Source organism: Erinaceus europaeus, chromosome 2 (genome assembly GCF_950295315.1).
Source record: "Erinaceus europaeus chromosome 2, mEriEur2.1, whole genome shotgun sequence".
Classification (NCBI taxonomy): domain Eukaryota; kingdom Metazoa; phylum Chordata; class Mammalia; order Eulipotyphla; family Erinaceidae; genus Erinaceus; species Erinaceus europaeus.
This window is the reverse complement of record NC_080163.1, coordinates 26,708,220-26,724,622: the sequence shown is the minus strand read 5'-3', so window position 1 is coordinate 26,724,622 and position 16,403 is coordinate 26,708,220. Positions and strand designations below refer to the sequence as shown.

Sequence of the window (16,403 nt, the reverse complement as noted above, 5' to 3'; positions counted from 1 at the left end):
AGTTTTTATCACAGTCACTTTGAACTCTATGGAGTAAAAGTATCTAGCTCTACTTTATTAAAGATTTTAAACTGAGGCTTTTGCTGCTTGTTCTTTCTTTTGGGACATTTTCCTTCGTTTCATTTTGCTTTAACTCTCTGTACTGGATTCTCTGATTATACAAAAGCAGTAATATCTCAGAATGGGTAGCCTCACACAAGAAATGAATTTTTTTTTTTTACCATAGCTAGTTCTTTTCCTTATGACTACCCAAACATCCTATTTTATTTTTAAATAACTTTAGCAGGTGACATGTGTTAAGATCAGTCAGTGGCTCAAGGAAAGGATCTCAGTGGGTACCTAAGTTCAGACTCACTAGAAGCCAGGACCCTTAGGTAGCAGCTGTTACAAAGTACAGAAATATGTGCAGACCCATGGGACTGCAGCATAAGCTGCACTGGCTATCAGAGCCAGATGATCTGGAGGTGTCACCTAAGTCACAGAAACCAGAATACTAGATATAAGAACTAGAGTATCAGACATGTTTGAGAGCTACCTTCCCTCAGGAAAATTCTGATGCTCAGGAGCAAGGCAGAGGAAGAGCAAGAGCAAGAGCAAAGCACCTGCTAGAGGTGTTTGGAAAAGATTGCAGTCAGCGCTGCATGCAAAAAAAAAAAAAAAAAAAGATTGACCTGTTAAGGTTTCTTTCACAGACAGGCTGACCTGGATCTAGAGCCTGTTATGCCCTGACAGAGACAACTATCTAAGAACCCTTTCATTGTGTTTCACTAACCCTGTAGAATTGCTGGCAGTAAGTGCTACTGGCCATCAGAGTAGACTTTTTACATGGTGGTGGGGAGGGGAGAAATTAGGAGACAGAACAAAGGTCTAAGTTCCTTCTAGAAGATGACGGTGCAGGACTCTTCTCTATGCACCCCACCCCCAACACCTCCACATGCTCCTTGCAATGTGCCAGACCAGAAGCTTGTCTCCTAGACCAAAGCTCCTAGAAAAATAAATTTCTTGGAAAGATTCTGAGTCTGTTATCTATGTAGTGCCCTGGGAATGCTAATCTTCCAAAAAGGAAAATGGCTTCTGCAACTGTCACAGACCAAGGGGCTTCCCTCGATAGATGCTGCTGATGTTATTGTAAGAACAGTGTACCACAATATATAGAAGAATCTGTTAGTATTGAATGAGTTAGCAACTCAGTCGTCTTTATTCAGTCTGAATCTTCTCATTTAGTGTTATGACACACTACAGCAAATACTTTAAATTGTAGCAACACAATTTTCTCACTCATCCATTGATTTAGAATACTAAGAAAAATTTTGTTAGCTTAATTGAAATGCCAAAAACCTAAATGAAAGCAAGGCTATTATTCTCAATAGTTCCCCAATGTAAAATTAGCCTAAAAATAGTACAGTTAGCAAAACTTTACCACACTTGGAAAATTAGATTAAATCACAACATCACATATTTTTTTCTGAGTTTGCACTGAGACTCAAATGACTCGCACTGTGCACTAGAACGTTATAACTGGTTATCTGTTAGCAAATATTTCTTTAAAGGTATGCCACTGCTAAAAATACTACTTTAACTGGTACCAGTCAACACTATGAAACCATAGGACTTTCTTCTGTTTGTGCCATCTCACAAAGCAAATATGCACATCATCTCTGTAGTCTAAGCATCAAATGCCAATCTCTCTCAGTTCATATTTTGAGCTCATTTTTAACTGTAAAAAAATTTAAAAACTGGAATGGAAATTAAATTCCCTGGATTTCTGGGGAGAAGTACATGAATCAATGTGGAATGATTTATTACCTGGGAAATTTTCACATAACACTTCTATTGGTGTGGCTCGTTTTGTATCTCCAATTTTCTGATACCTTTCTTTCAGTGTGTCAGCCTAACAGAGAAAGAAGAGAAAGATATATTGATATGGTGGTTGACTTCTGAATTAAAAATCTTGGAGAAAAGGATTCTAACAGATGAACAATGACAAAATTCAATGAAGGAAAGCAAAAAACAATTACCTTTAAACCTTGCCAAGGAAGACTGCCCCTCAGAAAATACATGAACATATGGCCTAAAGCTTCTAAGTCATCTCTTCTACTTTGTTCTGAAAATAAGATAAACATAAAAATTCACTTGCCTCTCACAGTTAAGGGTTTAGGAATGAAGAACTGATACCTTCATTGTATATAAAGTAATCCCCAAGAGTTGAGTAAATGTAACAATGAAATATAAGCTCTAACGGCTACAAACAAAACCATGTCTAGTTAACCAACAATCTTTTCATTTTTTAAAGATCACATATTTAAAATAAATCAGGATGATATTTGGGGGGTTACTACTAGGGATTTCTCTCTTTATGCATCTAGTCATAGAAATATGAAACAAAAGGAAAGGTGTTTATTGTCAGATGGGTCTGTGTCTTAAAGATTTAGAATAAGTACTACAAGTTATAAAAACTCTAGTGACATCTCATTTCATTTACAACTGCATTTCCTTATGAGTACAGAACGTCCATCCCCACATCCTCTCTACCAGTCTAAAAACAATTAGTATCCTGAGGAATATATTTTTAAAACACCTGTATCTGACACACCCCAACATTAATGACCTGTCACCATTACAAACAAGTTCTTAGTGTAACTTTTCAAGTTGTTACTGCTGTTTGAGTAAGAAAATTTTGTGGATTTTTTTTTTTTTTTTTTTTTGCAGAGGATGGGGGGAGATGTTGGGGATCAAAAACTCAGGGCCTCATAAATGCAAAAGCATGCACCCTACCAATGAACTACATCACCAGCCTACATAATAGTTGATAGCACACAACTGATTGATTAGCACAGACTGAGATTTGAGGATGTAATTATAAATATTCATAAAGGTTTGTTATTGTTGTTGTTCTTCCTGAAATGCTGGCAAACAGTAAGAGGAAAGAAACAGACTGGCTTAAGGGAAGGCTAGTGTGCAAGATGGTTTACCCACATGAATTATGATCATACTATCTCAGCAGAACTAAATGCTTTCAGAAGAGCAAACTTTTCAAACCATGATTTGAACTAGGCTTTTAATTTTTACTATGTAACCTCATACTGGACTATAACTGTCTGCAACATTAGCTAAAGTTTAAATGTTTCTGTTTGTGTTATTATTTAATCAATATTTATCCTCCTACCAGACAGCAAGTCACAGAAGGGCAGATGTCTCTTGGGGTCATTATCCTCAGGATCTCAAATAATGGCTGTCACAGAGCAGGCACTCAACATATGTACTACATGGGTATATAAACCAAAATTTGAGACATATAATACTACATATGTCACTTTTCTATAGGGATCAGAAACTGCTAGAAGAACAGACATTAGGATTATCAGTTTAGAAAACAAGACAATTCAACTTCGAATTTCAAACATTCAAAACAATAAATGGAAACATCGTTTTTTCCTTATAGTTTGTATTATAATAATATAAGCATGTTAATAAGTATAGCAGCTAGTGGAGGCTGAATTGTTATGTGGAAAACTGAGAAATGCTACACATGTACAAACTTCTATATTTTAATGTCGACTATAAGCTATTAATCCCTCAATAAAGAAATAAAAAAAACTTTTAGATAAAACCAAGTCACATTTAGAAAGCTAGACACATTTTATGACAATGCTTCTCAGAATTTATGATGCCAAATTTGTTTGGCTTAAAAAATAAATATAGCAACATTCAAAGTAAGAAAAAATGACTTAAACTTGTTTTTCCAAGGTAATTAACTTTATTTCTTCTCTACTGAAATAGCTATCATCACACCATAACACTATAAAGCTTTGGTTGTATGCCACTGAAAACCAGCTTGTGCATATACTACGTTGAGTTCACCAGGACTTTCAGGGGGTGAACATAAAGTTCTTCTTAAGCCACTGATGAAAGTGATGATTTGATCACAAGAGAAAAGCATAATGCTGTTCTGAACTAAAATTTCAGTATGTTACGATCTAGGGCCTTTAAGAATAAAAGGGCAGGCCAGCTGGTAGCATAGCCGGTAGAGCACAGATTACCATGCACAAGGATCTGTGTTTAAGGCCTAGATCCCCACTTACAGGGGGGAAGCTTCAAGAGCAACGCTGCAGGCATCTCTCTTTCTCTCTCCCTATTTCCCCCCTCCTTTTCAACTTCTCTGTCTTTATCAAAAGCAAAAAGAAAAGAATGCAAGCTTCTACCAGCAGTAGACTCCTAGTGTAAGCACCCAGCGTAGGGAAAGAGGGCATGAAGCCCAGCCAGTCTATCTTGGCGTTACTCTCGATCGCACTCTGTCATTTCACAAACATCTCATAAAAACTGCAGCAAAGGTGGGCGCGAGGAATAACATCATTGCAAGACTGACCAGCTCCTCATGGGGCGCGAGCGCTTCCACACTACGATCATCATCTCTGGCATTATGCTATTCCACTGCAGGATACTGTGCCCCAGTATGGTTCCGTAGCCCCCATGTCCACTTGGTCGATTCCAAATTATATTCCTCCATGAGGACAATTTCTGGAACCATCCGTTCCACCCCAGTTCCATGGCTGCCAGTTCTTAGCAACATCGCCCCGCCAGATATTTGTCGGGATGTGGCATCATCTAAGTTCATTTCCCACGTCTACGCTCGACCGGACCTGCCAATATACGCGGATATCTTCGCCCACCCTGTCCAACGCTTGACGTCTCGTCACCCAATCTGGTCCCCTACGCCTACACTGAACTTCTCTGTTCCAGACTCTTGGAAACAGAGTTGGCAGTCAGCTGAGGTAAAGAACAAACACCTCATCACAGACCCCTGCAAGCGTCAACCCGGCTTTGACCTAGCACGTTATGATTGGGCCCTCCTCAATCGCTATGGAACAGGCCATGGCCGGTGCGCCGCTATGTTCCATCGCTGGGGAGCCAGAGACGACTCGAACTGCCCCTGCAGCTACAGACAGACTATGACCCACATAGTCAACGACTGCCACCTCTCCAGATTCAAAGGAGGTCTCGAAACCTTACATCAGGCTCAACCTGATGACGCTGTTGACTGGCTACGGAAGAAGGGCAAACGCTAGAAGAAGAAGGGAAAGAGGGGAGAGAGGAAAGGAGGGGTAGAGAGGGGGAAGGAAAAGAGAGGGGAGAGAAAGAAAGAAAAGTGGTTGCTGGGAGAGGGAGAGTGGGTTTGTTGTGTAGGCATCAAGCCCAAAAAATAATTTTCATTTCCCACTAAAAATTAGAGTCCCTCCTCCTGGCATCAACAGCAAGACTACAGCAATGCATGAGAAAGCACACATTAAAACTCATTTTCCACAGTAAGAGACACAAAAGTTAATGAATGTTTTGGGGGGGAGGGGGGGAGTTGGGGAGGATGCCAAGGGGGTGGGGGGTGGGTAAAGGGGGTGCTTTTACCCAAATGGATAAAGGGTCTGTCAGGGACAATAAGTAAGAAGCAGGAGCAATCACCAGCTCCCATCTGGCAAGCTGGGGGCCCGGGCAGGGAGCCTATGCCAAAAGTGCAAATACCCAAATCTTATTCCTACAACTCTACCACTAGCAATGAGAATTTAAGTACTAACTAGAGGTATGGAGAGGCCTTAAGCTGATGGGAGCTCAACCATACTGGAATTCAGTTTCCACAGAACCTGGATGTGGATTGGGTGAGGATAAACACTCCAGCTTTCTAGATACTGCACCCTGAGGCCACACAGAGATCCCAGGGTCCAGGTTCTCACAGAGCATCAAGCTTAGTAAGACAGAGGCAATTGCCTGCACTGTTAGACCACAAGCAGTACATGTAAGAAAACACCAAATTCAACAAAGCTGTGTGTAAAACTCCTGAAAAAGACACCAAAACCTAGTCTGAAAGATGCACACCAAGATGAGAAGTTCAATGAAAGGAAACTTTTGACAAATCTAAAGAAAGTATAGAATTACAGGACAAGATCAAGAGAAATAGCCACTTACATCACAGGGAAGGAAAAGAGAACAGGGAGCAATTTCATTGACTTATTTATTTTTGGTATTTTCTGAGAGAGGGAGAGAGAGAGAGAAAGGAGGAAGAGGAGGGGAGGGAGGGGGAGAGAGACAGAGTGAAAGAGGGGGAGGGTGAGAGACAGACAGAGAGAGAGAGAGAGAGAGAGAGAGAAAGAAAGATGTGCATGTGTGCAAAAAGACACAGAGAGAAAGGCCACAAAGCACTGCTCAGCTCTGGCTTACATGGTGCTAGGGACTGAACCTGGCACATAGGATCCTCAGGCATGAAAGTCTTTTACAGAACTCTCTCTGTCACCCCACCCAATATAAGAATGTAATTATAACTGAAAAAATATCAGCAGAGAATTTCCCCAAACTGCAGAGATAAATCTTCAGAGCTAGGAAACCCTAACAGCACCCTAAAAATAACAGATCCAAACCTAAATTCAACAAGGCATATCATAAAGAAAATGCAAGAATAAAAAAATAAGAGAATCTTGAAGACTGCTAGAGAAAAGAAATAAGCTACCTTATAAGAGAAATCTCATCAGACTATCCGCTGACTTCACAACTGAAAATTCTAAAGGTCAGAAAAGACTAAGAGGATACACTGAAAGTTTGAAAATGAAACCATTAGCACCCAAAGATATTATTCTCAAGTCTAAACCTTATCCCTGGCTAGGTTTCCAATTAAGTTTGAAGGCACGATGAAGAACTTTCTGAATAAAAACAGTTAAAGGAATTAATTCCCCCCTAAATCAGTCCTATAAGAAACACTAAAGGGCAACAAGGGCAACAAAAGGGAATAAATAAATAAATAAATAAATAAATGAAACACTAAAGGGTTTATATAAAATGAAAATACAGGGAGTCGGGTGGTAGCGCAGTGGGTTAAACAAAACACAAGGATCAGTATAAGGATCCCGGTTAGAGCCCCCGGTTCCCTACCTGCAGGGGAGTTGCTACACAAGTGGTGAAGCAGGTCTGCAGTTATCTGTCTTTCTCTCCCCTTCTCTATCTTCCCCTCCTCTCTCCATTTCTCTCTGTCCTATCCATCAATGACATCAATAACAACAACAATAATAACTATAACAATAAAAAAACAACAAAAAGAAAATATAGTCGGATACACCCATAGTCACATAAATACACAAAGCAAGTAAAACAAGCAAAACCCAAAAAGACAAACCTATAAATTCAGAATGCAGAACTGAGTTCTGCAAAGGTGGCTGGGACTGGGAGAATGGTTGAAGAACTGAGCTAGCTGAAAGGGTAAAGGAGACATAGACTTTGGTGAAAGAATATTGGTACTTCGGTAATAGATTATATTTGAATAGGTATAAATGTTTATTTCTAAAATAATTATAGTGTTATAAACAGTATTTACCTCAAAAGACAAACAAAAGTATCACCTTTTATTTGGCAGTGTATGTGGTCTGAAACTATACCCTGGAACTCTTATAAATCTTGTAAACTATTACCAAATCACTAATAAATTACTAAGTGATATTTAACTTTTTTATTTTTATTGAAAAAATGCAATAAAACAGTCCTCTTATGAAGCAGGAAAAAAAAACATCTTACCAATACTAGGAGCATTATGACAGGTGTACAGACATTAAAAGGATGACAAAGGAAGAATAATATAAACTACCAGTATCCTAACAAACACCCAGAAAGCTCTAAATTACAAAATCTGTCTTAAGAGAAAATGCAGGTAGCTCTGCAATAAAGAAATGTAGCTTGTGGCTTTAAAATTCCCAAAGTATAACCAACCAAAACCCCAGAAGGAGTAACTATCCATCTAGATAAGAAACTCAATCTGGGGGACAAGTGGTAGCATATCCAGTACAGCAGACGTGTTACAACGCTCAAGAATCTGAGCTCAACGCCCCTCCCCACCCCCGACTCCATATGTACTGGGGAAGCTTCACAAGCAGTAAGCAGTGCTACAATCTCTCTCTCTCCTTCCCTCTCAATTTTTCTTTCTTTCTTTTTCTTTTTTTTTTTTTTTGCCTCCAGGGTTATTGTTGGGGCTCCATGCTTGCATTACAAATCCACTGTTCCTGGAGACCAAATTCTTCCCCCTTGTTGTTGGATAGGTCAGAGAAAAATTGAGAAACGAGGGGAAGACAGAGAGAGGGGAAAAGAAGACAATTGCAGACCTGCTTCACTGCTTACGAAGAGACCCCTCCTTGCAGATGGGGAGCCAGAGGCTTGACCTGGGATCCTTGCACCAGTCCTTGCACTTTGCACTGTGTGCACTTAACCCTGTCTGGCCCCTTCCCTCTCAATTTCTATCTCTTTCCAATCAAATAAATTAATCAAATATTTGAGGAAAAATATTATTTTGGACTGGCAAAATAGGTCTTTTGTCTAGTGTGCTGCTTTGCCACATGTGTGACCCAGGTTTAAGCCTGGCCCCAACCACATTTTAGGAAGGTTAGAAGCTTAGGTGCTAGCTATGGTATCTCTCTGTCTGTCTGTCTGTCTCTCTCTCTCTCAAAAAAAAAAATTCTTCAAAAAGTAAAATGGAAAGGAAAGGAACTCAACTCATTTCATTACTGTTCCCAGACCCAAAATTGTTAAGAGGCAAACTACAATAACCCTTATCAACCAATATGAAACTCTTAAAAAATATATTGTACATCAGAACTGTGTATAATTTCTCCTCAAAACGTCAAACTGCTTAAACTTTCAAAAACCAATTAATACAATTCACTTTGTTAGTAGAATAAAAGAGATCATATTAAGACCACAACAGATAGGACAAAGGCACTTCTTAATAGCTAGCATGCTTTTATGATTAAAAACTCTCATCAAACAAAGAATAGAAGGAAATTTCTTCCTTCTGACAAAGGACATACAGGAAAAACCTTTAACTGAATAATTTTTGCATGAGCCAAACACAGCTCTAAGAGCAGGAACAAAACAAAAATTTTCCCTCTCACATTTCCAAACAGTGAGGTACTGGAAGTTATTGTACACACACACACACACACACACACACACACACACACACACACACACACACGAAAAAATTAAAAGTTATTAAAATTGGAGTAAAGCAGTGAAGCTTTTTCTTTGCAAGCATGACTGTCTATATGGAAAACCCGAAATACTGAAGCTAGTAAATGATTTTAGCAAGGTTATAGGGTACAACACAGAAAAGTGTTCTTTAATGTATTTCTATGCTAGCAATGAATAAATGCAACATGGATTTTAAAAGCAGCATCATTTATAAAAGCATAGAAACCTGAAGTGTGTAAGGATAAACTGATCAACACATAGGTATGGCATGTGTAAAGTAGCATAAGATATTAAAGACTAAGGGACAGTGAGCCCTATAGTAGACTCCTTGTTATGGAGAGAAACTCTGTGTAAGGCAGTTTCCCTTTAACTTCTGATACTCAAGGACTTCAATTACCAGTGCCATAATCACAAGTCAATCCCACCTACGTAGCTTCCTGAGAGAAGAATATTAGTCTATAACCTCCCACAGTATTTTAAAAGTCAAGTCATAAAATTAGGCTAGTAAAATAAATCTATTAGTGAAATATATCTTACTGAAAAGATCCTTTCCCCCTGATTCTTGTGTTCTTACCATCAACTGACAAATCTGGGAGTAAATTTCAACAGGTAGCAAGAACAGAAGTCATGAGAAAGGCTTTCTCTTTACAGCACAGTGAATAAAAAGGGCTGCCTGGGTCTTCAACAGTTCTGCAGTGGGGGGGGGGGGGGGTGGCGGGGAATTAAAGGTAATCTGGCTCTTGCTAAACTTTGTTTTTCAAACAGGCCACAAAGGGCGCATGTGCAGAGAATAAGCCCAGGTTCACCAAGATGCATAATATAGCTCAGTGAACCTCCCAACCCAACTTTCTATTTTTTTTTTATTTTCTGAGGAAGTTGGTTCATATTTACTTCTACCAAAATAACACTAACAGTTATTTGCCTGACCAAATTCTCTATTTTTGTGTGAGTAGGAAGTCCTTAAATGCAAAATAATAATGATTAAGATACCTTTAAAAGGACTATGGAGTACTTGGAGACAGCTTACCAGCCAGAGCAGTCACTTCACCATATAGAGGGGCCAGGGTGAGCCAGGCGGTGGCACACCCAGTGGAACACACACATTACCATGCACAAGGACCAGGGTTCAAGGCCTCCTGCCCCAGCCCCTCCTGCCAAGAAGAATACTCCTCAGTGGTAAAGCACTCTCTCTCTTTTCATTTCTCTCTTCCATCAAAAGGGGGGTGGGGTAAGGAAGAGCCAGCCATCAGGAGTGGTGAATTTATGATGCAGGCACCAAGCCCCAGCAGTAAAATAGGCAGCAATATAAATGGGGGGGGGGGGGAGTGGAAGGAAGGAGAAGGGGAGTCCAGGTTTCAGCACAGGCACATCATCAAAGGAGAGAAGCAGAGAAGCAGCACAGTATAGTGCTGTTTCTCCTTCTCTCTGCCTCTTCCTTTTACTCACTATCTGAAAAGCTGCTTTAAAAAAAAAAAAGTCTACTGATAACAGGAGAATCCTGCAGACACAAAGCCATAATGAAGCCCTGGCAGCAAGAAAATAAATAAGCAAACAAACAAACAAACAAAATCACCAAGCAAAGCAGAAGGAAAGAAATTATAAAACTGCAGAGCTGGAGATTAAAATAACCACTAGAAGGTCAGGTTTTCCTTGCCCCTTTTCTTGCTCCCTTTTTTGTTTTGATCTCTTCCTTACTCAAAAAGTCAAGTGTTTCAAACTGGAAATGTCACTGAAAATTACATTTTCACTATCACTGACATTTCATATGAAAAAAAAAAAAAGATTTAGCTCTTCAGCACTCAAACCTTTAGAATTTCAGCTTTTTTGTTGTTGTTGTTAATATGAACTCACATATATGGCAAACAAATTTCCTATTTTCAGGGGGGAACAGGTGTGTGTGTGTGGGGGGGGTTAATACCAGGCCCTCCAAATTCTCTTTCCATTAATATTACCTACTTAACCCCAAGTTGCACATTACAGCAGAAGCCAGGATTTACAGGGGGAAGAAAACAAGCACTAGTGCTTTTTATTCTTAGAAATACTGTGAAAAAAGGTTTTCTTCCTAAAAGGGTGAAGAGAGAACACTCTGATAGTTATTATATCATTTCCCAAGAACCAAAGGTTTTTCCTAACAAGGACAAACATCAAGATCATTTTGTCATTTCTACAAACAGAATGCTGTTACATTTACTATTGTTCCAATAATAAAGCCCTGGGCCACAAGGAAGTTGTGACTTCATGTTTCATAACAAAATGGTGATAAACTTTTGTTAGTTGTTATAAGACAGTTTTGTTAAGAATTAGCATGATAAGATGATTTCTCACAAATACTCAGTATGTAAATGCAGGTATACAATTCACAGAAGAGATAATCCTCAAAGCTGAATTTCTACCTGATCATATTTGGAATATATCAGCACAGTGCTATTGAAAGGCACTTCCCCAAACATTACCTGAATAACAGCTTGTGCTTTGTTCTTACATCTATAAGGTAAATCTGTACATTAAAGGCACTTAAAGAAAAAAACATCATGAGCAGTGTAGTAATGCAACTGTCACTCTTTCAATCTCCCCTTCTCCTCTCAGTTTCTCTTTGTGCTTTCAAATAAAGAGGGAAAAATTGGGGGGGGGGGTCGTGGCCACTGGGAATGGTGGATTCACTTGTACACTAACCCTCAGTGACAACCTTGGTAGTAATTAACATATATATATATTTGTCAGAAAAGTCATGGCATATTTTTCTATGCAAAAACGTCATGACTTTTCCAACAACCATGTACACACACACACACACACACACACACACACACACACACATCAGGATACACATGCTAGAAAGCAGATTGTCAAGGAAGATGGCAAGTGCTATTTTGTTCTACCGGAAACAGAAGAGACATGAAGTACAGAGTGTTAAGTCTGGGGATAATTGTTAGCAACAGAGCTTAAAACCCGGGATTGGAAGCTGTAAGAGATGGTTTGCAAGGTTCTCTATCAGTGTGATTGTCATTGGAAGGTGTACATGAGTAGTGATCATTGGTAACCACTAACATTCCTGTCTATTCTCCCTTGTGAGATGTCAGAGAGATAAACTAAAAGCAGGAAATTAAGTTTGATTTCCTCTGATATGAAAGCCGGCTGTGGGATGGCATAAGAATAAACTATTGTAAACCTAACCTAGCACCTTTTTTTTTAAAAAAAAAAAAAAAAAAAGGCATTTTGATGGCAAGGAATATGCTATCCCAAAAGAAATGCCATAGTATTAAAAAAATAATGCTAGATGACAAAAATAAAACATGAAATATTGTCACCACATGCGATCAATTATTTCTTGGGGTATAAAAAGTAACGATCATAAATTAAAAATTAATAAACTTAAGTATTTACAACTTTTTCTAAACCCCCCCCCCACCTTATAGCCAGTGCTTACCTAGGCCTTTATACCTCTATGATCTCCACTCACTGAGGACTTTTTCTTCTTTTTTTTCTTTTAATGAGTTAATAATGATTAACAAGATTTGTGGGATAAGAAGGGTACAATTCCACACAATTCCCACCACCAGAGTTCTGTATCCCATCCCCTCCATTGGAAGCTCCCCTGTTCTTTATCGCTCTGGGCATATGGAACAAAATTCTGTATGGAGTGCAGAAGGTGAAAGGTCTGGCTTCTGTAACTGTTTCTCTGCTGAGCATGGACGCTGGCAGGTCGATCCATACCCCCGGCCTGTTTGTCCTGGAACCTCACCTTCCAACTAGAGAATTTATTTATTTATTTAAATTTATGAGAGGGATAGGAGGAGATCGAGAAAGAACCAGACATCACTCTGGCACATGTGCTGCCAGGGAACAAACTCAGGACCTCGTGCTTCAGAGTCCAATGCTTTATCCACTGTGCCACCTCCCAGACCACGGGGACTTTTTTTTTTAAACTCAGAAGGGGGAATGGGGAAGAGAGAGAGAGAGGGAGAGGGAGAGGGAGAAGAAGAGAGAAGGAATATGGAAAGAAAAACCTCAGCACAGCTTCACTGTCATGAATTGTCTCTTGTGTGTGGTGCTCCCACATGGTGGCCAGGGTGGGAACCAGGCTCCCAGGACACAGTAGACACTCTATGGTGTGAGCCCAATACTTACAACTGACACCAGGAAGATAATGAGACAAATTGGAGAAAAAAAATTTTTTTTCAAAGCATATATATTTTTTTAACAAAAATCTTATATCCAGAGTAAAGAATTTATACAAAACAAATGATGGGCACTTCACAAGAGACATATAAATAGCCAATAAGCATATATGCAGGGCTCAAAATGAGAAGTCATAGAAAATTAAAAATAGCACCAACAAAGCCACCAAAATGGCTGAAATTGAAAAAAAAAATGACAACAAATTCTGTCAAGATTGTGAAAAATAGAATTTGACTCACTGCTGCTGAAAATAAAATGTATCTATGCATATGAAAAGTCACTGGCATTTTCTTATAATGTTAAATAATATCTATCAGATGACCCATCCATTCCAATATTAGATATTACCTCCAAAAGTTGAAAATCTATACCCACTAATGATTTGTAAGGAAACATAGCAGTTTACCCATAATATTAAAGAACTGTTAATAATGAAGATATTCACCATTTGAATGTATAATCAATTTATGGTATCTTTATGAAATGGAGTATTACTCAGTCTTAAAAACTGATACAACAGCACAGATAAAATTCATATGTAATATATTGAGTTAAAGAACCCAAACTATTTTTATATATATAAATAAATAAACAGACAGACAGATAGATAGACAGACAAATCTATGGCAACAGAATCAGCAAAGGTAACTGATGGTGACAGAAATCAGATCCTTTTTGAAAAGGTGGGAGCTGAACAAGAAAGAAGAGAGTCTAACAAGCCATAAAGTGTTTACGTTTTGATAGGTTTGTGGACTAAACAGGTGAATATACTGTTAAATACTCAGAAATTATACACTATAATTTCATATATTTACTTAATGCAAACTACATGGCAGTTTAGATATGAATTCTTCAAAATAAGAACTACACCTATGACAATCCTATTAAATTGCTCCTTACAAAATTTTAGCAATTAGCAATTCTGAAGCCACAGTCAAACCACTCTTAGCTGCTGAAAGTGACCAAATACATTAGAGCTATGGTAGTCAGATTTCTCACTGTTGACAAAGGAATATAAATACAGAAAATAGAACAGAATTACAATATGGAGGAGACACTATTTTGTGGTATTAGACTGAAATCGGAAATATAAGAATAAGCTCATGGTGTTAATAGATGAATATTCATATACAGTATATATGGACATTAATTACTTAAGGAAAGATGAAGTTAGAAAATCATTAATGAATGGGAAGAACAGTGAGTAAATTTGTGATCAAGGAGGTAAAATTAGAAGCTTTCACGTGGGAAAAACTTAGCCAACACTACCCTCAGCAAGTAGTCAAAGCTTTTGGAATCAAGTGGAATCATGTGACTCCTGGCATGGTGTACTGATAAAACATTTCTATTGGGCTATCAAATAAAAAAACCCATAATGTGTTTTTTTATGTTTTTCTATGCAAAAGTGCATCACGGCTTTCCCCACAACCCACTGTGATACCTGTGTAAAAACCCATATCCAAATATAGACATGAATAAATATCAGACTGTCCCAAAGTGAGAACATCTATAAAATAGCTTACACCACAAAAATATCAAGGTCGTGAACTACTAAGTAAGATGAACAACTGTCCCACATGAAAAGAAAGTAAAGAAACACACAAATAAATGAAGCCTACTCTCCTGGATTAGATCCTGGACCAAAAAAAAAAAAAAGCAATTTTGTAAGACTGATATTATACTTCTTTTACATAAAAGGAATACCCTGTAAAAATATTAAACAAATTAATAATGGCTAAAAAAAAGATTAAATTATTGGCTGGGGAGATAGCATACTGATTATGCAAAAGGCTTTCATGCCTGAGGCTCTGGGGTCCCCGGTTCAATCCCCAGCACCAGCATAAGCTAGAGTTGAAAAGTGGTCTGGTGGCTCTCTCTCTCCTCTCTCCCTCCTCCCTCTCTCTCTCTCTCTCTCTCTCTCTCATTAAAATAAAATAGATAAAATAGTTTTAAGAAAAAACAGTTTTAAAATAATACTGAATAAAAAATGTTTAAGGGGAGTTGGGCAGTAGCACAGCGGGTTATGGACCACAAGTACCAGCGTAAGGATCCCGGTTAGAGCCCCCAGCTCCCCACCTGCAGGGGAGTGGCTTCACAATCGGTGAATCAGGTCTGCATGTGTCTGTCTTTCTTTCCCCGTCTTCCCCTCCTCTCTCCATTTCTCTCTGTCCTATCCAACAACAATGACATCAACAACAATAATAACTACAACAATAAAACGAGAGCAACAAAAGGGAATAAATATTTTTTAAATATTTTTAAAATGTTTAAGATTAAATAATGTGTTCAAAGTCAAACAGCTGGTATATCATAAACAGTACCACTAAGTATCAAATGGATTTGGCAACTGTTATCCCCCTGGTTAGCTATATCAGATAGCTAATCAAAAGTCTTCCGTTAATAGAGGTAATCTAAAACATCAATCTAACCATATCACAGTCTAGCATTTCAAGTCATCATACAAAAGTAACTAATAGGTGAACGAATATATATTGACTGTAAATACATCTATCATTTACTCTCTAGTGACAATGTTAAAGTAGTTTATTAACAATAAATGAAAATAAACTCGTTAGATATGCAAAGTAAAAATACCAATAGAAGCAATTAAAACCTGAAAAAAAACATTAAATACTACTAGCACAATTGCTGAACTCAAGCTTCTAAACTTACATATAAAAAATATACTTACCTTTTCCTAAATGTGTGTTTATGCTCATGTATCTTGCTGTTCCTGTAAGGCTCTTATGTTCTCTATATGGTATGTGTTTCTTTGTCTCTGGGTCAATATATTCCTTTGCCAAACCAAAATCTATAATATGAATAACTTGCTGGGTTTTGTTTCCTGGCCGTCCTATTAAAAAGTTCTCAGGTTTCACATCTCTGTATATCAAGTTCTTTGAATGGACATACTCCATGCGAGAAATCTTGATTTCAAACAAAGAAGCAATAGGGATAAAAAAAATTTTTTTTTCAGCTTTTGACTAGTATAAAAAGCATTATAGATGACAAAATTTTCATAAAACTATGAAAATAACCAGATATTGTTTTAATCATTTAAAATCAACATAAGCATTAAATATAAATGTTCTCAAATGTATATTCAATTATGATTAAAAGCTTTGCTCTTACTACTATGGTCTCCTATAAATGAAAGTGCTTAAATCTTATGTATTTCTTTCCTATCAGTAACTTTGAATCAATACCTTCAGCGCTGCTCTGCCCTCTCT

At 38.1% G+C, this 16,403-nt stretch overlaps 1 protein-coding gene across 10 annotated transcripts in view; it reads right to left on the bottom strand.

Moving 5' to 3' along the window:
* The window catches only part of CSNK1G3 (casein kinase 1 gamma 3), a 113,455-nt gene that overhangs the window by 32,826 nt on the left and 64,226 nt on the right, over positions 1 to 16,403 (bottom strand). For all 10 annotated transcript variants that reach the window (XM_060177496.1, XM_060177498.1, XM_016190189.2 and 7 more), the window contains exons 6-8: positions 15,866 to 16,100; positions 2,019 to 2,104; positions 1,807 to 1,891 (exon numbers count right to left, since the gene is read on the bottom strand). In XM_060177496.1, coding sequence (XP_060033479.1) covers positions 1,807 to 1,891; positions 2,019 to 2,104; positions 15,866 to 16,100 — 406 coding nt within the window. The remainder of the gene's footprint in view (positions 1 to 1,806; positions 1,892 to 2,018; positions 2,105 to 15,865; positions 16,101 to 16,403) is intronic.